The 24371-nt window shown below is 37.8% G+C and overlaps 6 protein-coding genes and 1 pseudogene across 7 annotated transcripts; all 7 read right to left on the bottom strand.

Moving 5' to 3' along the window:
- Nucleotides 1-2607: 2607 nt before the first annotated feature.
- LOC140771684 (chitinase 1-like) lies at nucleotides 2608-3994 on the bottom strand. The gene is made up of 3 exons (XM_073113293.1): nucleotides 3536-3994; nucleotides 3234-3387; nucleotides 2608-3146 (listed from the first exon to the last, which is right to left on the bottom strand). Exons 1-3 carry the CDS (start codon nucleotides 3954-3956, stop codon nucleotides 2777-2779), a joined length of 945 nt encoding a protein of 314 aa, XP_072969394.1. The 5' UTR covers nucleotides 3957-3994; the 3' UTR covers nucleotides 2608-2776.
- A 2248-nt stretch (nucleotides 3995-6242) lies between these two features.
- LOC140774366 (basic endochitinase C-like) lies at nucleotides 6243-8983 on the bottom strand. 2 transcript variants are annotated; one of them, XM_073117339.1, is made up of 3 exons: nucleotides 8587-8983; nucleotides 6845-7001; nucleotides 6243-6765 (listed from the first exon to the last, which is right to left on the bottom strand). In XM_073117339.1, exons 1-3 carry the CDS (start codon nucleotides 8927-8929, stop codon nucleotides 6375-6377), a joined length of 891 nt encoding a protein of 296 aa, XP_072973440.1. In that variant the 5' UTR covers nucleotides 8930-8983; the 3' UTR covers nucleotides 6243-6374. The 2 variants fall into 2 exon arrangements, with proteins under 2 accessions (XP_072973440.1, XP_072973447.1); XM_073117346.1 differs by having other exon boundaries at nucleotides 6845-6980.
- Nucleotides 8984-10307: 1324 nt separating this feature from the next.
- On the bottom strand, nucleotides 10308-11710 carry LOC140773336 (endochitinase-like). Its single transcript, XM_073115836.1, has 3 exons — nucleotides 11213-11710; nucleotides 10922-11078; nucleotides 10308-10842 (listed from the first exon to the last, which is right to left on the bottom strand). The coding sequence occupies exons 1-3, from the start codon at nucleotides 11649-11651 to the stop codon at nucleotides 10437-10439; spliced, it is 1002 nt and encodes a 333-aa protein (XP_072971937.1). The 5' UTR covers nucleotides 11652-11710; the 3' UTR covers nucleotides 10308-10436.
- A 1143-nt stretch (nucleotides 11711-12853) lies between these two features.
- LOC140772669 (endochitinase-like) lies at nucleotides 12854-14326 on the bottom strand. The gene is made up of 3 exons (XM_073114847.1): nucleotides 13827-14326; nucleotides 13494-13647; nucleotides 12854-13415 (listed from the first exon to the last, which is right to left on the bottom strand). The coding sequence occupies exons 1-3, from the start codon at nucleotides 14251-14253 to the stop codon at nucleotides 13025-13027; spliced, it is 972 nt and encodes a 323-aa protein (XP_072970948.1). The 5' UTR covers nucleotides 14254-14326; the 3' UTR covers nucleotides 12854-13024.
- Nucleotides 14327-18040: 3714 nt separating this feature from the next.
- Nucleotides 18041-19184, bottom strand: LOC140773587 (endochitinase-like; annotated as a pseudogene).
- A 1359-nt stretch (nucleotides 19185-20543) lies between these two features.
- Nucleotides 20544-21912, bottom strand: LOC140776823 (endochitinase-like). The gene is made up of 3 exons (XM_073120704.1): nucleotides 21377-21912; nucleotides 21119-21275; nucleotides 20544-21044 (listed from the first exon to the last, which is right to left on the bottom strand). The coding sequence occupies exons 1-3, from the start codon at nucleotides 21834-21836 to the stop codon at nucleotides 20654-20656; spliced, it is 1008 nt and encodes a 335-aa protein (XP_072976805.1). The 5' UTR covers nucleotides 21837-21912; the 3' UTR covers nucleotides 20544-20653.
- A 1025-nt stretch (nucleotides 21913-22937) lies between these two features.
- On the bottom strand, nucleotides 22938-24317 carry LOC140776956 (endochitinase-like). The gene is made up of 3 exons (XM_073120831.1): nucleotides 23822-24317; nucleotides 23544-23697; nucleotides 22938-23463 (listed from the first exon to the last, which is right to left on the bottom strand). Exons 1-3 carry the CDS (start codon nucleotides 24246-24248, stop codon nucleotides 23073-23075), a joined length of 972 nt encoding a protein of 323 aa, XP_072976932.1. The 5' UTR covers nucleotides 24249-24317; the 3' UTR covers nucleotides 22938-23072.
- Between the last annotated feature and the right edge of the window lie 54 nt (nucleotides 24318-24371).

Genomic DNA, 24371 nt, shown 5'->3' with positions numbered 1-24371 from the left:
TTATCACTTCTAATTCTCATATTAATTTTATAAAAAAACTTTGTAGTTTGTTCATTTTATTAATAAAAGTCTACGGTTTAATCCCCAATCTTTTCTCAAAAAAGAAAGTCGATTTAAAATTTGGTCCGGGGATTAATTTGGTTCAGCTCAACTAGGTTTAATCTGATTTAGGATCAACTAGATCCAATTTATCTCAATTGGGAAGATTAGACTTTGAGAAATTAATTGTTTTAAAAAAAATATTCTATATTTGGTTTTAATTATTATCAACACCCTATACTGTGGGCTTTACATTGGCTTTATTTTTCATATATATATATATATATATATGCATAATATCTCATCTTAAGTTAACTCTGCACTTAGACCTGGTCATCAAGCGGGTCGAGCCGAGTTCGGATTGGGCCAATCGAGCTGGCCATCGTGTTCGCCAACTCGCCCGTGAGTGGGTCGAGCCAGGCCAGGCCAGAATAGTTTAATCCGTTACTGTCTATTGACCCGAGTGAGAGCAAGTTGGTCAGGCTCGACTGGCGCAAATTTTTAGAATTTTTTTTACCGTTAGCTTAATTTTTTTTTAATTATTTTTGTTCAAGAAAAACATAATATGTTAAAAATATTTAAACAATAGAGAGCAATGAGGGCGGGCTTTCGTGTGAGCCGAACCGGTGGGCTTTTGTGCAAGCTGATGAGCAAGCTTTCATATTGAACTTTCAAGCCGGGTTGATGGACCGACTTTAGGGCCGAGCCGAGTGAGCAAAGGGCTCGCCCATGCCGCTCATTGATAGTTCGGGCTCGGGTTAGGCCAGACCCAAATCGGACCGCGTTGGGCTAGGCACTTGCGAGTTGGGCCATTTGATCAGGTCTATGTGCAGTACTATTATTTTTATCTTGGGCAGACAATTTTATGTATGGATAATTTAAACTATTTATTTTTTAATTTATAACTTAATAGAATATTTTGTATTATGTTAAATTTAACTCATACTGTTTTCTTCAACCAATAAATATAAAATGTGGGAGCCAACTAATACATACATACATATATAAAGCAAGGTGTTAACAATATCACTATATAACAAGAAGCCCCTTTTCAGTCCAGCTAAACATTATAATATTTTCGTTCTAGAATACAAATATTATTTATTAAAATTATATTTTATATAACAAGTTAACTCAATTATAATTTACTTTTTGATATCAAATCAAAGAGTATACATGTTAATTTTATAATAAAAAATAAAACATATTTTTTCTATCTCTTATTTATTACGCTTTTATTCTATAATATAAGTGAACATAAGAATAATTATTTCTAAAATAAAAATATCATTTTAATAATTACAAATAGAAATAACTATTCTAAAATCGACTTTATTTCTAAAATAAATAATACCTAAAAATTTTAAATAATTTTAAATTTAATATAATCAGATTCAGATCATAAATTACTTATTTAACTCGATTATTAAATGAGTTGTGTTTATATTTATTACCTCTAACTTGATAAATTTGTTTCTCACCAAATTTATCGAGCCGTTTATAACTCCATAATAATTTATTTATAACATGATAATCTAATTATGGGTTTATAATCCTAATAATTAGTTTATCATCTAAATGATATAGTTATAACCAAACTAATTTATATAAATTTAAATATATATACATTTTAGAACCGTTTTTGACATATATAATATATTTAATAAATGAACGGAGTTCATGTTGGCATTGTCTAACTAACTCAAACTCGATTAATCCGAAATAATAATAATAATAATAATTTGTTTATCTTTTAAGGACCGCAAGCAAAGTAGGCTCGAAAGTCTAAGTCCTCAAAGTTATATTTCCCACTTGTAGACTAAGAAATAATTTCGTACGTGGATTTTATAACTTGTGGATCCATAGTATAGCTTGGAGTGTCACTAATTAATTTTAGCGTTATTTAGACTATAGCACCTCCAGAAGACTCTCTATTTTAAAAGAATAAGATAATAATGTTATAATTAATATTAAATCCTACTAATCCATCATCGACATCAATGGTGTTTTTTTTAGAGAGAGAGAGGTCAACAGTTTTATTTCATATAATTGTCGTTACTTTTTTTTTAATTTTTTATTATTTTATAACTGTCATTATAATTATTTTATAATCAAATATTTATAATATATTTTATAATAAATAATTTACTAAAATATCCTTCTTTCTTAAGTTTAGAATGTTAAATATCTATTGATGAAAGAAGAGATTTTTTTAATATACTGTAATACTAGGTAAAAAATTAAACCATTTTAGACGATTTATTTAAGGGAAAATAGTCTTTCTTAAGCCTAATTTAGATTTTAATCCCTATTAGTTTGATTTAATTAATTAAATGGTGTTTCTAAAAGAGCACAATAAGTTTAGTGGCAATTATAATATTTTAAATTATATAGTGGTAATTATAATATCTCGAAAGATTTATGTGATAATTATTAATTAAAAAAATTTAAATTTTAAATATCGAATTATTATTTTATTCTCAACTTTATCTTTACTTTTTTCTTCTAAAATAAGAGTAAATAATCCTCATCACATTAAAATTAATCTGTGAAATTAGCTCGCGAAGAAAGGAACAGACACATATTATTGTTTATTACTTAATTCATGCCCACCTTCCATTGTTAATGGGCATATACGTGTGTGTATTTACACACATATATTCGATACATCAAAGACATAAATTTTAAAGTAGTAGCTTCCTGGCTTTATTTCACAAGTACAACATCTACTACAGAATTAGGTAAAGGGTTGCTGGCTGTAACAATCCAAATTATCCCCATAGCTAACACCCAGAATGTCACAATATCTCTTGTAGAACCCAATCCGATCTTCGACCCTACTATCTTGTCCATGCCCACACTCGAGTCCTCCATTGATGATATTGGTGATCACGCCGTAGCCCGGAAGCCTGTTGGCCGATACGTCCGCGGCCGACGGCGTCCACTGCCCGGTGATCACGTCATGAGACGAGGGCTTAGGGGATTGAGGAGTCATCCAGAACCAGAATGCAGTCTTGAACGAGATGGTTGGGTCCGTGGCAACCAAGTCTGGGTTATTCAGTAGGTCTGATCCAATAGCTTTCCCGGCCGGCCCATAATTGTAGTTGCTACAATAATTTTACATAAATTTATTAGAGGTAATGGACAAATATATGTATATGTTTAATTGAGTATTAATTTAGGTAGGTATTTACTAGGAGATTTGAATTGGTCCTCTGCCATAATACTTCTTTCCTGAAGCACAAGGCCATTGGGTGCTTTGAACGCAGTAGTCAGAGGTAGCACCTTGCTCTTGGAGATAACAGTAGCCCCAAGCATATGGGCCATCCGGTGCACTTGCCCATCCACCTACAAGTGTAACGCTCAGTCTCTAATTGAAACATAGTTACAAACACTTCAAATGCACTAATTCTTAATAACGCTTAGTCCCTCTTTTAACTGAAGTACTAGGCCAAGGTAGACTACTTCTATGAGCTACTAAGTACAACTAACTCACCAGTGGTCTCATGAGACGTCTGTGCTAAGAAAGCAGCGATCTCCCTCTTCTTAGTCGTCGTATCGCCGGTCGTCGCAAACGCCCCAAAAGAATTGGCGGCGGCGACGAAGGCGTCGTAGGTGTAAAACCCGTGCGCGGGGCAAGCAGCGTCGTTGCGGTGCAGAAGCATTTGGTCGAACACTGACTGGCTAATGAGCGAAGCGACGCCGCCGCTGCCTCCGCCACCTCCGCCACCTCCGCCGCCGCATTGGCTTTGGCAGCCAGTGCCGCAGTAGTCTGAAGTGGTTCCACACCAGCCGTATTGGCTGCAACATTGTCCATTAGGACATAGGGCACCACCAGCTTGGCTTCCGCATTGCTCGGCTAAGCAGCCCAGCGATGAGTATAAGGCTAAGATGGCTGCTACGAACCAAAACTTCATTTCTCTAAACTAATGAGGTTGTAGTAGTGATCATATTGGTGAGAAAGAGGGTGAGATTATATAGAGGAAGAGATGCGAATTATTCGTCGGCTTAGCGTGTGAGATCTAATTACTTAATTGGGCTACGTAGACTCTGACAAAAGACGAGCTAGGTTGATTAGGTGGCAAGACTTAATTATGGGCGAATTAATTAGGTTGAAGCTTACGTTTTACTCTGTTTTTGGGTAATAATCTTGAAAATATCGGGTACTAACCTGCTAACTCATAGCATAACTTCAAGCTTAAGTTATAACATGCATGCTAGTTAAGGATTAACACCTTGCTAACTACTCGTCAACTTAGTTAGGATTCTCCAAGAATTAATTCATTAATTCTAGAAGGCGGTGCAAGGATAAGAGAAGACTTGAGTGGAGACGAAGAAAGAAGCACATGCGGATGTGATGCCTGCTACTCCATCTTTCTCCATCTTTGTGGGAAATTTCTCGCCATTATCCTCTGCCCATATATTCCACGGATCGTCGCATTATTTTCATATTATCTCTCTTCCCTTAGTGCTGGTCAACAGCGAAGAAGGATATATGGTACAAAAAGTCCAAGAGATTGCACTATCTTTGATTCTTTTCGAGAGCTTTAAAAATTAAAGCCATGCACGTTTTAGGATATAAAAAACTACATTTTCTCTAGGATAATATAGCTCTCTTCTTTTTTAATCAAAACTTTATTTATTTAACACAGTAATGTCGTGAATCCTAGCGATGCACCCTCATCTCACAGAGGACCTTCTTTCCCCTTGTCTTCTCTCTATTGTGAGTAGCTCCTCAATAATGCAACGACAGACCCTCTGAGGATAGACTGTGAGGCAACGATGAGAGTTTTTCTAGTCAAACACAATCCCTTTCCCTGACCTCCTCCCCCCTGGCCTCCACCTTTGCGAAAAGAAGCTAATCTTCGAGCTCCGTATCCCCAAGTCGATCTTGGATTTCTGTGTGAACGCCTTGAAATTAATGTTGGAGGGCATTAAAGAACTTATCAAGGTGGGGGGCAATAAGAATGCTTGGCACTACTCGGACTGCCAGGGGCTGGTGATGGCCATCCATGGAAGAGACCTTTAGTGCCAGTATATTTATGGTATTTGTCTTTGTATCCTCGTATTATTATTAGGTTCATGAGCAGGGCTAATAATGTCGACGCTCACTCCCGTGCCAAGTTGGTGGTTTCAACCAAATACGGGGAAGACCGAAGACCTGTACCTGGATGGCCCTCGCTTTTTAGAATCTGAATGAATTATCCATGTCTACAGATAATTAAATTAGAAGAAGAAGAAGAAGAAGAAGTAAGTACAATAAATAAATAAATAACGGTGCAATATATTTTATTATTTTGTATTTATACTAAAATATTAGTTTATCTTCTGTACTTTCGGTCCTTTTGACAAAATTAAGTCTATTAATCTTCATATCAAACTTAATTGAGCACCGTCAAGTAACTAAAATATATATTTTTTTTCTAGGCAAAATAGGCATGGTTTTTCTTATTATCTATCAAACTTTATAATACTTAAATTTAATTATACTTACCATATAATTAACAAAATCTAAAAACCTTGTCCCATGTTATCATATACTTACTTATATCTAAAATGCTTAACAATTAATCATTTTAGTTTGGACAGTAAAATAGACTCTCTCTTTTTTTTGTATTATTTATTTTGATAAATAAATATAAAAATGCATTCGGTCAACAACTCGGATTACATATGACAGTATCATTTTGTGAAAACTAGGGCGTTGGATACTACGGCTACATTTTTCTGATTAGTATTATTTTGAGAAACCAAGCACTTGTCAGGATATATATAGATAGAGATCTATGAACTTGTTAGCACCTATCAAACAGGCTTTAATTATAAAATATGCTTCACAAAAACATGCAATAGCAACCTAACAATCCAACTTAGGACTTAAGGCTCGATTCATTTTGATATAAATTTGTATAGTAAGTAAGCAATAACTTATTTTAATATTAATTTACTAATACTTACTTTTTTTATTTTATACCACTAAATTAATAACAATAAAATTATATATTTACCCTCGAGAAGATAACACTCAAATCAATTGTGGTATTATAATTTTTTTTTATGTCTATAGAGATAGGGAACTAAAGTTAATCTAATTATTTTTATCTCTTATTCCAACTATTAAATATGGATGCAAAGTAGTACTCTTAATACCCCGAATAAAGAATTTCTAAGATAAAGAGAAAGTAGAAGGGAAATCGCTCCACTGAAACACATCGGGATAATAAGTTTCCAGAGATAAAGGAGTGACATTAAACATCACACTATCTCATCAATTCACGAAGAATTGAAGGACAGATACTTTTTATTGAGGACGCCATAACTGAAGCCCATGGCCTTTATTTCATGACATCTACCAAAGTGCCAAAAGAGCCCTGATTGTAGCAGTCCAAGTTATCACCAAGGCCAACTCCCAGAATGTCACAGTACCTCTGGTAGTACCCAATCCGGTCTTTAACCCTTTCATCTGGCCCATGGCCACACTCAGCTCCTCCGGTGATGATATTGGTGATCACGCCGTAGCCCGGAAGCCGGTTGGCCGCTACGTCGGCGGCCATCGGCTTCCACTGGCCGGTGATGACTTCATGGCATGAGGGCTTATTGTATCGTTCAGTCATCCAGAACCAGAGTGCAGTCTTGAATGAGATGACTGGATCCGTGGCAACCAAGTCTGGGTCATTGAGTAGGCCAACGTCAATGGCTTCCCCAGCGGGGCCGTAGTTGTAGTTGCTGATGATGAGATAATTTTTGTATCAAATTACGTCTTGGTCTTGATTAAGATATAAAGTGACTGCTAACTAGTACTTACTAGGAGATTTGAATAGGCCCTCGGCCAAAATATTTCTTGCCCGGAACGCATGGCCACTTTGTGCTGTAAGTGCAGTAGGCAGTACCGTCCGTCACTTGCTGTTCTACAAAACAGTAGCCCCAAGCATATTTGCCGTCTGGTGCAGTTGCCCATCCACCTACATAAATTCATATGTCGCTCATAAAATGCTGTTTAATTTGCCTAACTTCCTCTCTCTCTCTCTCTCTCTCTCTCTCTCTCTCTCTCTCTCTATATATATATATATATATATATATGAAAATTTGCATATGACACCTTATTCTTTTAGCAAAATTATACTTTACGTCATATATTTTTACTATTTATAAATCAAGCCTTATTATTCAATAAATATATGCAGAAAAAACTCTAAGTTATATTTAAACTAATATTGTGAGAATATTCTATTAAATAGAGATATTTTATTTTTAAAATAACTAAAATATTCTTATTTCTAGTATAACTTGGTTGGGGGTATTTTTATAATTTTCTTATTATAGTTAGCTTAACCTGGATATTTGGTTAACTTTAACTAACAGATCTAACAGTATAGTATTTTCTGTGTATATTCGTTAAATTATATGACTCAATTTGTAAATAGTAAAAATATAGGAGGTAAACCACAATTTTGTTAAAAGACATAGTGTTAAATACATTTTTTACTAGTATTAAAAACAATTTAAACCCAATTAATTAATTAAGGCGCATACACTATACAGAAATAGGGTTTACTAGTATTTTAAAAGATAACAATACTTGGGGGTGTGAGTTGACCTCTCTCATGCATTATTATTATTTATAAATGGAGTCCTTCATTTTTCTGAATAAAAATGGAGTCTTTCATTTTTTTTTTTTTTTTTGATATAAAAGGAATTGCAACTGGTTATAGATTAATCAACTTACACCCGCTACGGGTTGGTCCAAACCCAAAAGCCCACAGAGCTCCATACCCAGCCTCAGCACCACCTGCTTAGATGACGTTTTACCTTGGTTTGCTGCCCAATCAGCAACTATGTTTCTCTCTCTCCTTGTGTGGGAGATTTTACACCTCTCAAGATGGTCAAGGGTGGCCCAGTACTCTTCTACCAAGGACCTGATTCTCCACGGGCAGCCAGTTTTTTTTCGGAGTATCCTAGCCAATTCGAGGGAGTCGATGGACACCTTCTTCCCGCACTAGCCTGAGGCCTAGTCGAAGTCCCGAAGCCCATTTGCTATTAGAAAAATAGTAAGCTATACACTATTAGGTCTAGATTCCGTTCGAGCCGACTTGCATGAGGGTCAGTTCAAATGAACCGTCGATAGCGCACCAATGGTAGGATGATACTTAGATACGTTTTTTAGCAAATAGAGGACCCTATTTGTAAATAATAATAAAGAGGCTTTATTGACTATATATAAGATGTTACTCTTTTTAATTACGTTCCTTTTGATTTGTTTTAAAATTTAAAAATGAGCCTAATGTTTAATATAAAAAAATACAGGGTTCATATTATAAATATTATAACTATAAGGTGTAAATAAAAAATAAATGAAAAGGGGTTTAAATAAAAATCTTCCTCTAGACTTGTCAATTGGCCGTACTTCAAGTCATATTAACCCGTAATTTCCATTAAATTTTTCAGAGAATTCTACAATCTGAACTAGTAGATTAGAATAAAAAAAATTAATTATTAGTCTTAAATTATTTGTCTATATTTTTTTTTTAAAAAGAGAGTTAATTATACCAGTGGTTGCCTGAGAGGTTTGTCCCAAGAAAGCGGCGAGCTCCCTCTTTCTAGTGTCGTTATCTCCCGTACGTACGAAGGCCGGAAACGAGTCGGCGGCTTCGACGAAAGCCTCGTAAGTGTAGAAGCTGCCGGCGCAACGATGGTCAGTCCGTCGCTTCAACAATATCTCGAAATCTTCTCTGCTGATTAGGGAGGCGAGGCCGCCGCCGCGGCCGCTGTCGCGGCATAGCTGCTCATTAGGACGTAACTTGCCATCAGCTTGCCGTCCACATTGCTCGGCGAGGGTGCCGAATGGTAACAATGAGGAGAAGGTTAAGATGGCAAAGATGAAGGCCGCCATTGCTGTGGTGAGTTGGGAGGAGGGAGGAGGGTGGGCTAATATAAACTTGGGAGAGAGATCTACTGCGAGTATATACTGGGAGATCAAGATTAAATAATATATATATATCTAAAAGGACAAAGTAAAATAGGTGTAAATAGAGGACCACCATTTTTGCATAGGAAATCGTCAAAATGGTGCCCATGAAAACGTTAGTTGTCTCACAAAGAGGTGGAGATCGCCACAGAAACGAGCCGAGTGATATGAGAGATGAGGACAAGAAGGCTATATTTTTCTTCTGTGGATAGTATTTAGAAAGTCAATTTGAAAATGATTTCTTTGGATCAATTGTTACGTAAATTTGGCACCAAGGACAGACATGATATGTATGTTTCATGTGCTTACTTTAATATCAAAATATATAAGAAAGACTACACTTTTTTTCTTTTGACACATAAATGCTTTTACCTATGTAAAACGTCTGAAATGTTATTTCCGATAGTTATTCATTAGAATATTTTTTTCTATTATAACATGTCACGGGATCAATTTTTTAAGCTTTCTAGAAAACTATTTACCCTTAATATTTGAGAGTAAGATAATTGTTTAATATTTTTTGTTAACATTGTTGAGACAACGAAAGATATTCAGAGTGTCACAAATAAAATATAGGATTTATGTGAAAATAATTTATAATTTGGAAGGTCTGGGTGTAATTAATCTTTTATGTTTTCTTGGGGATAATGATGGTACAATCAAATTAAATTGAAATTATAACGCTATAGATAGATATATTCTTGAACTTAAAAGTTGTGGTGGAAAAAGCACAGTGAAAAAGTAGGAATATGAATGTCTTACAAAATGACAACATGCTGCCTATGTTGATAAAAGAAATAGAAATATGCTGCCTTTATTATTATTCACATATTTTTTTAATATCTCAGATACTACCTCACATTACTTCTCTTAAAAGAATAGTTACCATATAGGTTATCTAAATTAAGTATAGATGCAAAATAACCTTAATACTGTAATTAAATATTTTTAACATTAAGATAAAATAGAATGGGTGTGAACAATGGGTCGAATGGTAAATAACTGGATATCTATATGGTTGGGTGTGAATCATAATAAAGTCAAGTAGTAGGGTGTTTTGAATAAATTCTCCAAAATTATTTGTTATAAGTCTCCAGAAATATAGGATTACATATATAAACCTATAGAGCAAGTAAAAGGCCGGTGTGTGTACATATGAAGCCCAGTTTGCTATTATCCAGTCGGCCCAAGAAGGCCCAACTAATATCGTCCTATAAATCAATTTATATCTCAGAGATGAAAACATTTTTAGCAGTAAATTCCTAACGAGCATTTGAACTTGCAAAAGAAATGATCATATATGTTGATTTAACGGGCTTAGATGGATTTGAATGGATTTGAACAGGGCCTTAGGAGTGACATTAAACATCACACTATCTCGTCAGTTCAGGAAGAATTGAAGGACAGATACTTTTATTGAATACGACATAACTTAGCCTAAGGCCTTTATTTCATGACTTCTACGAAGAATGCCAAAAGAGCTCTGATTGTAGCAGTCCAAGTTATCACCATAATCGACACCCAGAATGTCACAGTACCTCTGGTAGTACCCAATCCGATTTTCAACCCTATCATCTGGTCCATGGCCACACTCAATTCCTCCATTGATGATATTGGTGATCACGCCGTAACCGGGAAGCCATCCGGCTGATACATTGCCGGCCGCCGGCGTCCATTGCTCAGTGATCACAGAATGGCATGAGGGTTTAGGGGGTTGTTGTGTCATCCAGAACCAGAGTGCAGTCTTAAATGAGATGATTGGGTCCGTGGCAACCAAGTCTGGGTCATTCAGTAGATCAACGCCAATAGCTTCCCCAGCGGGGCCATAGTTGTAGTTGCTGATAATTTAATTTTGCATCAAATTTGACTTGACTAAGATATAGATTTACTAATTTTACGTCATTATGAGGTACTTACTAGGAGATTTGAATAGGCCCTCGGCCATAATACTTCTTGCCTGGAGCACAAGGCCATTGAGTACTGCTTTGAACGCAGTAGTCAGAAGTAGCACCTTGCTCTTGGAGATAACAGTAGCCCCAAGCATATGGGCCATCTGGTGCAGTTGCCCATCCACCTACAGGTTTAAATGTGAATTAACTCGGTGAAGCATAGTTACAAACAGGTCAAAGGCATTTACTGATTTACCTCTTTAGCTAAACTACTAGGCCAAATTTTGACAAATACTATGACAACGAACTACAAGCTCACCAGTGGTCTCATGAGATGTTTGTGCCAAGAAAGCAGCGATCTCCCTCTTCCTAGTATCCGTATCACCAGTCGTCGCAAAGCCGCCGAAAGAATTGGCGGCGGCGACGAAGGAGTCGTACGTGTAAAACCCGTGCGCAGGGCAATTGGGGTCATTCCGGTGCTTAAGCATGTCCTCGAACAATGCCTCGCTGAGTAGCGACCCGACGCCGGCGCCCTGCGGCGTTGGCGGCAGTGAAGGAGGGGTGGGGGTCGGGCCGCCGCCACACTGGCTCTGGCAGCCATGGCCGCAGTAAGGATCAGTGTTTCCGCAGAAGCCGAATTGGCTGCAACATCGCCCATGAGGACACAAGGCGCCCCCTGCTTGCCATCCACATTGCTCCGCTAAAATGCCCAGCAGTGGCGAGCACAAGCAAAAGATTGCCAAGATCCACACCTTCATTCTTGTAGCATATCTTCTTCTAATTTTGGAGTCCAAGAAAGCTTGCAGTTGTAGTGAATTAGGAGGGTGAATGCGTGCTTATATAGACGGAGACCGGACGTTGTATGAACCGTATGAGTTATGAATTATGAGCTCTTGATCTTTTGCAAATAACACCCTAGTTTTTTAACCTTAACCCCTTGTACTTTATACTAACATCATTTTACCCCATAAATTTTATTTTGTGTCACTACGTTAAAGGAGATGACAAAATAATTTAAATAATCTATATTCTGTTAACTAAATACGCATTGTGAGAGAAAATTTAGAATGGCCTGGTAGTATAAAAGAGTGAAATTATTTTTATTCGAACAGGTAATAATTTTTAATTACTACGACAAGTTGAAAGTATTAATAGCATGATCTCAATTAATAGGACACATCTTTTTATTTATTTATTTAATCTTGTTCCAATCTCCAAGAGCCAGAGTACTATTTCATACTACAAAATAATAAAAGAGTCCTCCTTTGTACCAATATACAGAGACAAGGGTAACAATACCCAAAGGGGATTAGGAATGAACTGCTTCGCGATTCGTGAGAACATCTTGCAGTAGATTTCTCTGTCACATATTAGGGAATAATTGGAGAAAGAAACGGAGTAAAATTTTAAGTATGAGATGACAGCTCGCTTTGAATCCTTTGATGTGAGAAGGTTCATTAACCTAAATTAGAGGGCCTTATAGATTTCTTTCAGTATTTAGTTTGGAGTATAATTTATTTTAGTAAATATGTGAAAATGGCGCACAGTTTATCAAAAGTGTAATTATCTTGTCTCGATTTAAGGCCCATTTATTAATCTGCAGTTTTTTAGGGCAGATTTTTTTAGAAGGTCTAAGTTCCGAACTTAATTAATTAATCTTATTTTTTAGTCTTAATACAAGTTTGACGATTTAACTTAGGCTCTAAGTTAATTTCAAGTCCAACTTAAGTGTAGCTTTTGATTACACTCCCTAGTTAAGTGCCCAGATGAAAGTCCCGGGCCTAAAAAAAAACATAATGTAATTTTCACATTATTGGGAAATTTCATAAATCACAACCCTACCTTTCATGATTTTATATATCACTCAATTACTCTAATCTGTTCATTTCGAGCAATTACTTTATGTCTATACCTCATTGGAGAAATAGCTATTTAACAGTAACTTGGCCCAGGTCATAGTGAGCTTGAGCTGCATTTAACGGGCTTAAATGGATTCGAACCAAGCCTAGAGAAGAAAACATTATACAACATCGATAGAAACTTTATAGAACATCACACTATCTCATCAAATCATGAAGAATATAAGAAATATTTTATTTAATACAACTTACGTAGCGTAGCAATATGGCCCTTATTTCATGACATCTACGAAAGTGGCAAAAGACCTCTGATTGAAGCAGTCCAAGTTATTTCCATAGCCAACGCCCAGAATGTCGCAGTACCTCTTGTAGAACCCAATCCGATCTTTAACCTTACTATCTTCGCCACGCCCACACTCAACTCCTCCGTTGATTATATTGGTGATCACGCCGAAGCCCGGAAGCCGATTGGCCGCTACATCGGCGGCCGACGGCGTCCATTGCCCGGTGATCACGGCATGGCACGAGGGTTTAGGGGATTGAGGTGTCATCCAGAACCAGAGTGCAGTCTTGAACGAGATGGTTGGGTCCGTGGCAACCAAATCTGGGTTACTGAGTAGATTCGATCCGATAGCTTTCCCAGCTGGCCCATAGTTGTAGTTGCTGAAATAATTTTGTGCCAAATTAGACTTGATTAGGACATAAAATTGGGTACTAATTAGGTGATTATGAGGTACTTACTAGGAGATTTGGATAGGTCCCCGGCCATAATATTTCTTGCCTGGAGCACAAGGCCATTGAGCGCTCGGAGCGCAGTGGGCTCCTCTATCAGCTTGCTCTTCGAGATGCCAGTAGCCCCAAGCATAAGGGCCATCCGGTGCAGCTGGCCACCCCCCTACAAGTATAGGTGTGAATTAAATACGCCAACTCGAACTATTTCTATGACTACTAAATACAAACTCACCAGTGGTCTCAGCGAAGCATAGTTACAAACATCTCAAAGGCACTTACCTCATTAAGCTCAACTACTAGGTCAACTTAGACTAATTCTATAGCTACTAACTACAAACTCACCAGTGGTCTCATGAGACGTCTGTGCTAAGAACGCAGCGATCTCCCTCTTCCTAGTAGTCGTATCGCCCGTCGTCGCAAAGCCGCCGAAAGAGTTGGCGGCGGCGACGAAGGCGTTGTAAGTGTAAAACCCGCGCGCAGGGGAACCAGCGTCGTTGCGATGCTTGAGCATTTGGTCGAACAATGCCTGGCTAATTAGCGACGCTACGCCGCCGCCCGGTGTCGGCGGCGTTGGTGTCGGGACGCCGCCGCCGCACTGGCTCTGGCAACCTTTGCCGCAGTAAGGATCCGTGTCTCCGCAGAAGCCGAATTGGCTGCAACATAGCCCATTAGGACACAAGGCACCTCCAGCTTGCCTTCCACATTGCTCGGCTAAAGTGCCCACCAGTGACGAGCACAAGCATAAGATTGCCAAGATCCACGTCTTCATTTTTGTAGCATATATCTAGAGATTCTTCGTCTAATTTAGGAGTCTAAGAAAGAGATTGATTGGAGTTGTGAGCTTGGAGGAAGAAGTAATGCGTGCTTATATAGGCAAGAGCGTGGAACTGGTCGCAAATCTTAGTTACCTCTCGAAATATGTAAATTAAAGAAACAGATATTTGCAAATAACCCCCTATAATTTAGATATTTTCCGAAACGACTCTATCTATCACCGTCTATTTAGTAATCGACTGAGAATATTTCTCAGAATGCTACAAATAATATCTCTCTGTATCTACGAGAATATTTGGTATAACTGAAATCTATAAGAAAAGTAGCTAGATTAGTGATCAGTTTAAAGTACAAATATAGTCTTTTATATCCTTACTTAATTTATATGTCATACTGATATTGATTTGGATATTACTTTCAACTCAATTGCAGTCGTATTCATAATTCTGATAGCAAATACGAATTTGAATATCAAAATGAGTAGGAAAAATTAACTCATATCAGACAAAAATTGACGATATGAACTGTAATAAATAGCAGAAAAATAAAGTGGCTGTCCATAATATCCTTATAATATAGGTAGTTATTTGTGAAAACTCGAAAAAAAAAAGGAATAATTGAGGTTGCCAAGATGACGTGTACTATAATATTATCACTATAGAAAGGATAAGAGTCTTCGTTTGTAGCAATTAACAGCGACAGAGGAACTAAGAGAAGGTTATGGTGTTCTTTGTCACATAAGTAGTTGTTGAACAAAAAGGATTAAGAAGATATTAGGGCACGTATGAGATGACATCATGTTGGTTAATTTATGGGTAACTTTCTAATTAACCCTCATCAAACTACTCATGTGGTTTATATTAATATAAAACTCTTTAACTTTTCTAAATCAAACTTAACATAGAAAATACAAATTAACAGTTTTATATTATTCTAAATCATAAAAGGATAAAATAATATAAGTAGAAGTGTATGAGTGGTTTGATTTTAGGCAAAATCATAGGGGTAATTTATAATTTACCCTTAATTTATATGCCTGCTTGCTGTGATGTGGATTATGAACTATAGAGAAAAAGAAAATTAGCTCAAGCATTTATAATAATAATAATAATTCAACTAAGCTAGTCTATTTGAATGGATCTATTTAATCATTAAAACAACAATGGCTCACTGTTATCTATCTAATTATAATTACAAGTGTACTATTTCTTAGTATAAAAATGGTAAGAGTCTTCCTTTGTACAAATTAACACCGACAACAGAGAGGAAGTTTGAATGCAAAAATTAATAATTTTATATTATTTTAAACCATAAGATACTAAAATAATACAAATGGAAGTTTGATTTTAGACAGAATCATATGAGACAATTTTATAATTTATCCTTAATTTATATATTTGCTAGCTTTCTTTATCATCTAAAAGCCAAATATGGATCAAGTCGAATCTTTTTAAATACAAAGGCATAGTAACACCAAACTATCAATCAATTCTGTCAAGACATTACTTTAGACTATCGCACAACTGAACTATCAATCAAATCGAATTAAAGCTTTGAGCCAAAATATTAAATTATTAAATAATTTTCTCCTTAATAAATTGCTTGAGAATAGAGTCAACTTAGCGACCACCTTAGTTATACGAATTTTTGGGAAGGTGCTTACAATTTGACTGAAGTTAGTTGGTTATATCTGTAATCTATTAGATTTGATGTCCACTGTGGACTACAGATTGATATGGATTGTGGACAATAGAGAAACATAAAGTTAGGTCAAGCATTTATAATAAGAATTCAAGGCAACCAAGCTACTCTAATTGAACAACAATGGCGTCTTGGAGAGTCCTGTCAAAAATGGAGTGTGGCGGTGTAAGATACGAAAGATTAGTTCCTTTATAAATAGCTGGTGATAGTAGTTTTGGTCCAAAGAACATTTTTCTTTTTTCTTTTCTTGGGGCTTTGGACTTTAGGATTTCCAATTGAATGAAGTCTTTGACTATAAGCCCTGCTATAATGACCGATTAATATTCACTAGTTATTTGTTTTTGTTTTTTAATCATCCCACAAGGGCTATTTCGAACTAAACGTGAAGGGAAGTGTTATATTATAAGCGATTTAGTTCATCGATTTTTATCAGCTTAAATTTTTGTTGTCAATTTTGCATTTTAGAGTTAATATTTTACTAATTAGAGCCAATTGCAAGAATTTTATTTTTTATTTTTTAAGCATGGCTCACTGTTATGTATCTATTAGAATTACAAGTATACTAATTATTGTGAACTATTGGCTTCGAAGTATCTTACAGTTATGATGTTCTTCGTCACACAAATAGTTGTTGAACGAAATAAAAAAGGATTAAGAAAAGATTAAGAGATGTATGAGATGACACCACGACAATTTATTTATCTGCTTTGAAGGAGAAATTAATCGAGCATTTATAATAATAAAAGTGAGTCTTAATTTGATGGCATTTTCTATCATTAGATGAATAGTGGCGTGTTGGATTGATATCGTGTAGTATAATGCAAGAGAAGAAATGGAAGTGGAAAGCTTATTTATCTTATAATTAACTAGAAATTTTCTTAATTATAAGCCGTGCTATTATGACTAATTCATGTTCATTAGTGCTTTTTTTCAATTTTAAATTGATAAACTAACATGGAGTTTGCTGAGTTTTTCTTTTCTTTTTAAGTCCTACCGCAAAATCTATTCAGAAATTTACACTTTTATTTTATCTATATATATTATTTATTTTCAGAGAGAGAATATGGTTAGATTTTGAGGCCACTCTTAATCACACCTCTTTTATGAGGTTTGAAGTTAAGTTAGCCTTATCAAACTCTAACTAATATACTGAGTCGTTTAGTTTAAACTTCAAATCATGTTTGTCTGTCGTTGAGTTATTATTTCAAACTAAATATCGACAAACTACTCCACTAAACTACCGTACCAACTGTTCAGTCGTAGGAGGAGTAATTACCAACTTTATAAGAGTTTTATTGCTTTAGGAAGTGGTAAGTGCCACCCAGGTTCCTTGCTGATAAAGTGCTGGGGTTGGCTCGTGTGTTCTGTCCGACTGACCGCTCTGGGACTTTCTCTAACTCTTTGCAAGCTCAGTTTTCTTAGCTAGAAGCCCCCTCGACGTAGCTGGAGTTAATATGGACGAATCTTTTGATCCCTTGGTTCAACTAGGTGGATTGGGATTTGTTTTTGAGGGATTCTGACAACGAGTCTCTATGTGCAAGTGGGAACCTGTAAGCAAGGTTGTAGACCTCTCCGGGAAAAAGCTATGGCAACTGCAGCAGGCCTTTGTGTTGTGCAACTCAAAAGTGGGGTGCAAAGGAGGTGACTTTGGATGAGCTCGACTGCTTACAGCCAGTGGAGCTCATACATGGTAGCGAGGGAACTACTGTATAGGAATGCATCAATATTTTACACTATTTGTAAATGTTAACATTGTATATACTTGGCAACATGGCAGCTAAGTTAGGCCGTCTTAGTAGAGAATATTGGCTTTGGGAGAGTAGTTTTGGGATATGCCCCAACCTCTTAGAGGCTTCGTTCTCTTTGATCAATTCGGTGCTGAATTAGTTCGGATCTTGTAAGTAATTAAATGCTTCTTTTCATAAATAAAAAAGAGAGATAATTTAATTAGAAAAATTTCACTCATATTCCATGCACAATATTATTGTGGAAAACCTGTTCATCACACTGCACGCTAATTACATAAATATCAAAATAAGCATATTTATTCCAAACAACTTTATTTCACAGACGCCATAGAATTAGCTAAAAGGCTTCTGATTGTAGCAGTCTAAGTTTGTTCCATAGCTAACACCCAGAATGTCACAGTACCTCTTGTAGAACCCAATCCGATCTTTAACCCTATCATCTTGCCCATGCCCACACTCAACTCCTCCATTGATAATGTTGGTGATCACGCCGTAGCCTGGAAGCCGCCCAGCCGATCGGTCGGTAGCCGACGGCGTCCACTGCCCGGTGATCACAGCATGAGATGAGGGCTTAGGGGATTGTGGAGTCATCCAGAACCAGAGTGCAGTCTTGAATGAGATGATTGGGTCCGTGGCAACTAAGTCTGGGTTACTCAGTAGGTTAGACCCAATAGCTTTCCCAGCCGGCCCATAGTTGTAGTTGCTGAAATAATACAATCAAACAGATGTCGAGCTTAATTAATTAGCTAAAATTTCCTCACAAGGAGCGTGTCAAAAGACAAGTCGCCAATTACTGATAGTTTATAGATAGTTTTTAGGACAACTAACTCATTATTAAACACTTACTAGGATATCTGAATAGGCCCTCGGCCGTAGTACTTCTTGCCCGGAGCACACGGCCATTGCGTGCTCTTAACACAATAGGTCGACGTAGCACCCTTCTCTTTAAGAAAACAGTAGCCCCATGCATATGGGCCATCTGGTGCAGTTGCCCACCCACCTACAATTAAATCTAAATCTTAGACTAATTCTATGACAACTTATTATAAACTAATTCTACGACTACTAACGACAAACTCACCATGGTCTCATGAGACGTCTGTGCCTAGAAAGCGGCGACCTCCCTCTTCCTAGTAGCCGTATCGCCGGTCGTCGCAAAGCCGCCGAAAGAATTGGCGGCGGCGACGAAGGCACTGTAGGTGTAAAACCCGTGAGCAGGGCAAGCAGCGTCGTTGCGATGCTTAAGCATTTTGTCGAACGCCGCCTGGCTGACAAGCGCGGCGACTCCACCGCCGCCGCATTGGCTCTGGCAACCGGCGCCGCAGTAGGCTGAGGTGGTTCCGCAGTAGCCGTATCGGCTGCAACATAGCCCGTTGGGGCATTTGGCACCCTTTGCTTGAGTTCCGCATTGCTGGGCGAGGGTGGTTGCCAGGAACAATGAGGCAAAGGTTGTGATGGCCATGATCCTGGCATTCATTGCGATTGAATCCTTGATCATTTTAATGCAGGAGTTTGAGGAAAGGAGATAACATAGAGACATAGACAAACAGATTGGGAACGGTATATATATCTTATAAGTTCGTGTCTTGCACTCACGTCTCCAAAGTAGAAATTTGGTAGACCCAAAGTCACAACGCAAGTTGAATAGTGGGTGGCATGTCATGTTCTTGATATTTTCACAGGATGACATGCCACAATACAAGCAAAAGGATGTCTAGATATAAATTAAACCTAAATATAAATTTTCAATTTTTTTTCATATATATACTCTTTAAAAATCTTTTATTTGGCTTGTATGCACTGTAAAATTGATATCTACATTTATACTCTAAGAATATTTAAAATTCTTATTTTTGCATAAATACCTCTCGAAGTTAATTAATCATTAAAAAATAAAAATAACTTAAATGTAGAAAGATTTAAAAAATATCTTTATTCTAGTTTGTAAGAATTTTTTATATTTAAAATATTTTTCTTCTTTTCTGTTAGATTATTCAGACTTAGCTTAAAATTTAAGCAGGAAGATATCTACACAAATATATATATATATATATATATATATATATATATATGTTTGGAGAAAAGTATACATGAAAATATTAATTTTAGAATACATAAATATCAAAAGTCAATTTCACAGGATGATTTTTGTCAATTTTGTCAACGTAGGACAAAATAGAATTTGATGCAATAATTCGATCTCCAGGTACGAGAATATATATAGCTTTAAATGAGGTTAACTAATTTCACAGCAACCAAGAAGAGAGAATAACTAAAACGTGTCAAATGAGTTAGGCTCCTTTTAGTTGTCCAATGAAAGATACAGGACCCTCATCCTTATCATCTATTCGGGCTGTCAAAATAAATTACACGTTAGATTTTTAATCTATGTATATGTATATATTAATTAACTGTATACTGTTTATAATTTATAAATAATTAGATAAGAGGATTTGAATTTAAGACCGTGGAGGCGTGGATGGATGGGGTTTAATTGTATTTATGTTTTCCAATAGGACCCACGGAATTGAATGCAAACTTAGCTTTCCTCTATGTTTTGGACACATATCCCAGTGGGACCCATCTCATGGAGAAGAGAGAAGAAAAAAAACGCCGATTTACTTACCTCCCTTCCTCTATTCTCGACATATGTCCTAATATGACCCACCTCATTAAGTGCAAACAAACATGAAATATTAATCGTTCTTCTTACTTCTTTGAGCATTTAAACGTGAAAATAGATGGTGGTAGCACGCTGAAATAATGATCTCATTTGGGGAATAACGTCTTATCTGAATATAGCGAGAGAGAGAGAGAGAGAGAGAGAGAGAGAGAATTCAGAAAATAGAGATACTTGATTAACATCACACACTCTCATCAATTCATGCATGAAGAATTGAAGGAGCGACAGTTTTATTTAGTACAACTTAGGTAGCCCCAAGGCCTTTATTTCATGACATCTACTAGAATGCCAAAAGACCTCTGATTGAAGCAGTCCAAGTTATCCCCGTAGCTAATACCCAGAATGTCGCAGTACCTCTTGTAGAACCCAATCCGGCTAATAACCCTAGCATCTGTCCCACGGCCACACTCAAGTCCTCCATTGATGATGTTGGTGATCACACCGTAGCCCGGAAGCCGTCCGGCCGCTATGTCGACGGCCGACGGCGTCCACTGCCCGGTGATGACGGCATGGCATGAGGGCTTATCGTATTGTGGTGTCATCCAGAACCAGAGTGCCGACCTGAATGAGATGAATGGGTCCGTGGCAACCAAGTCTGGGTTACCCAGTAGGTCATACCCGATTGCGTCCCCAGCAGGCCCATAGTTGTAGTTGCTGATTGAGATAGTTTTATATATTAGACTTGATTAACACGTAAAAGTTACCATTTTTTTTAATCAGGAACTTACTAGGAGATTTGAATAGGTCCTCGGCCAAAATATTTCTGGCCTGGAGCACAAGGCCATTGGTCGCTCGGAACGCAGTAGTCAAGTGCATCACCACCTACCTCTCGGACGAAACAGTAGCCCCAAGCATAAGGCCCATCCGGTGCAGTTGGCCATCCACCTACAAATATAACGCTCAGTCTCTCAGTGACGCATAGTTACAAACACTTCAAAGGCACTTATCCTTAGCTAAACTTCTTGGCCAACTAACTACAAACTCACCAGTGGTCTCGTGAGATGTTTGCGCCAAGAAAGCGGCGATCTCCCTCTTCCTAGTTTCCGTATCACCAGTCGTCGCAAAGCCGCTAACAGAATTAGCGGCCGCCACGAAGGCGTCGTACGTGTAAAACCCGCGCGCAGGGCAAGCAGCGTCGTTGCGGTGCTTAAGGAACTCTTCGAACAGTGCCTCGCTAATTAGCGAGGCGACGCCACCGCCAGGCGCCGGAGGCGGCGGCGGAGTCGGTGGCGTTGGAGGAGGAGGCGGAGGCGGCGGCGGGCTTCCGCCGCACTGGCTCTGGCAACCTGGGCCGCAGTAGGGGGGAGTGTTTCCACAATAGCCGTATTGGCTGCAACATAGCCCATCATGACACAAGGCACCCCCTGCTTCCCATCCACATTGCACGGCTAAAGTGCCCACCAGCGACGAGCACAAGCATAAAACGGCCAAGATCCACGCCTTCATTCTTATAGCATATATGTATAGATTCTTCTAATTTAGGAGTCTTAAGAAGAGATTGTAGCTGTAGTGAGTTAGGAGGATGAACCAATGGATTCTTATAGAGAGAGAGAGCTCTGGGGTCGGCTTTGTAAATTGGTGAAAAAGGATTTTTTTTACAATTAACCCCGTACAATTATATAATTAGCACGAGGAGAAGAGATGTGGATAACTCTTGAGTTGGTAGCATCTACCCAGTGTGGTCCTATATTTGTGGATTTGGTTGCCTAAATGTTGCAGAGCACGTTTACAACGATTATAATCACACTGCCACGCATCTCAATATCACTTACAGAGATGTCATTGTATATTATTTGAAGCATAGCCAAAGTAGAGATTAAAAAAAAAAAGTGGGTTACGTTTCCTCGCCAAATATCTTTCATATAAGGGAATTTATAATAAACACCCAATAGTTTGCTTTTATTTGTTAAAACAATATTATATAGTAATTATTGTTCTGCTCTGTCATTTGCTTTTTTGCTGTCTCAAGTTAAATTTAAATTTAATTTAATAACAGAGTAGAGGATATTTTTACCTCTTCATTAGCCATTAAAATCTGATTTTTGTTTTACTTTTATTCAACTTAAAACTTAGTGAAAAGTATTAAGAACATTTTGCGTCTATAACTAATTTAACTCATCTATGTGATAGCTATCCATTAATAAAATTAACAAAAAATGTTTTATAAATGTTAAAATTAAAATGTGGGTTTCGAATAGTAAATACCCACATGGGATGGTATAAAATAATAATAAAGGCGTAAGGAACTATACAGATGATAATTTTAAAAAGTACTTAAAAATCCCATTGGTAAAAATTATATTTTTAATTTTAGGAATCATGGATTTGGTGTATTTGGAGGGTGTTTCCCTTTTCTTTTTTAGTTTTAGTTATTGGACTCGGATCTTAATCTAGCCAGCTGATTAATTAAGTTTTTTTCCCCTAAAATAATAAAAGAATATGTAAAAGCCTCGTGACGTTCTTATAGGTAGCCGTCCAGACCTTAAAGAGCCAAAGGCCAGACTTGTGACTGACATTGTACAACATTACAAGAGAACAAAATGGAAGTGGCAAGCAAAGATAATTTCCTTTTCCTTTTGAGAGCAAAAGATATGTTATTCAACATCACTATCTCATCAATTCATGTAGAATATAAGAGATGCTTTATTTAATACAACTTACGTAGCATGTAGTATAAGGTCTTTATTTCATGACATCTACGAAAGTGCCAAAAGACCTCTGATTGCCGCAGTCCAAGTTATTTCCATAGCTAACGCCCAGAATGTCACAGTACCTCTTGTAGAACCCAATCCGATCTTTAACCCTATCATCTTGTCCATGCCCACACTCGAGTCCTCCATTGATGATATTGGTGATCACGCCGTAGCCCGGAAGCCGGTTGGCTGATACATCGGCGGCCGACGGCGTCCATTGGTTTGTGATCACGGCATGGCACGAGGGCTTAGGGGATTGTGGTGTCATCCAGAACCAGAGTGCAGTCTTAAATGAGATAGTTGGGTTCGTGGCAACCAAATCTGGGTCACTGAGTAGGTTTGATCCAATAGCTTTCCCAGCCGGTCCATAGTTGTAGTTGCTGAAATAATTTTGTCCCAAATTAGACTTGATTAGGACATAAGTATTTGGTTACTAGTTAGGTAATTATGTGGTACTTACTAGGAGATTTGAATAGGTCCTCGGCCATAATACTTCTTTCCTGGAGCACAAGGCCATTGGGTGCTTTGAACGCAGTAGTCAGAAGTAGCACCTTGCTCTTGGAGGAAACAGTAGCCCCAAGCATAAGGGCCATCCGGTGCAGTTGGCCATCCACCTACAAATAAAATTATGAATTAATTAGGACTCAAAGACCCTGACTGGAGCATAGTTACAAACATCTCAAATCCACTTATCCTTAGCTGTTAGACTAATTCTATGGCTACTAACGACAAACTCACCAGTGGTCTCATGAGACGTCTGTGCTAAGAAAGCAGCGATCTCCCTCTTCCTAGTAGTCGTATCGCCGGTCGTCGCAAAGCCGCCGAAAGAATTGGCGGCGGCGATGAAGGCGTTGTAAGTGTAAAACCCGCGCGCAGGGCAAGCACCGTCGTTGCGATGCTTGAGCATTTGGTCGAACAATGACTGGCTAATTAGCGACGCGACGCCGCCGCCCGGCGTCGGCGGCGTTGGTGTCGGGCCGCTGCCGCCGCACTGGCTCTGGCAACCTTTGCCGCAGTAAGGATCCGTGTTTCCGCAGAAACCGAATTGGCTGCAACATAGCTGATTAGGACACAAGGCACCTCCAGCTTGCCTTCCACATTGCTCGGCTAAGGTGCCCACCAACGATGAGGACAAGCATAAGATCACCAAGATCCACGCCTTCATTTTTGTAGCATATATCTATAGATTCTTCTTCTAATTTAGGAGTCTAAGAAGAGATTGTAGCTGGGAGCTTGGAGGAAGAACTAACGCGTGCTTATATAGACAAGAGCTTGGAGCTGGTCCCAA

The sequence above is a fragment of the Typha angustifolia genome, chromosome 2, assembly GCF_048772165.1.
Source record: "Typha angustifolia cultivar Huaian chromosome 2, ASM4877216v1, whole genome shotgun sequence".
Taxonomy (NCBI): Eukaryota; Viridiplantae; Streptophyta; class Magnoliopsida; order Poales; family Typhaceae; genus Typha; species Typha angustifolia.
This window is presented reverse-complemented; position numbering and strand designations above follow the sequence as displayed.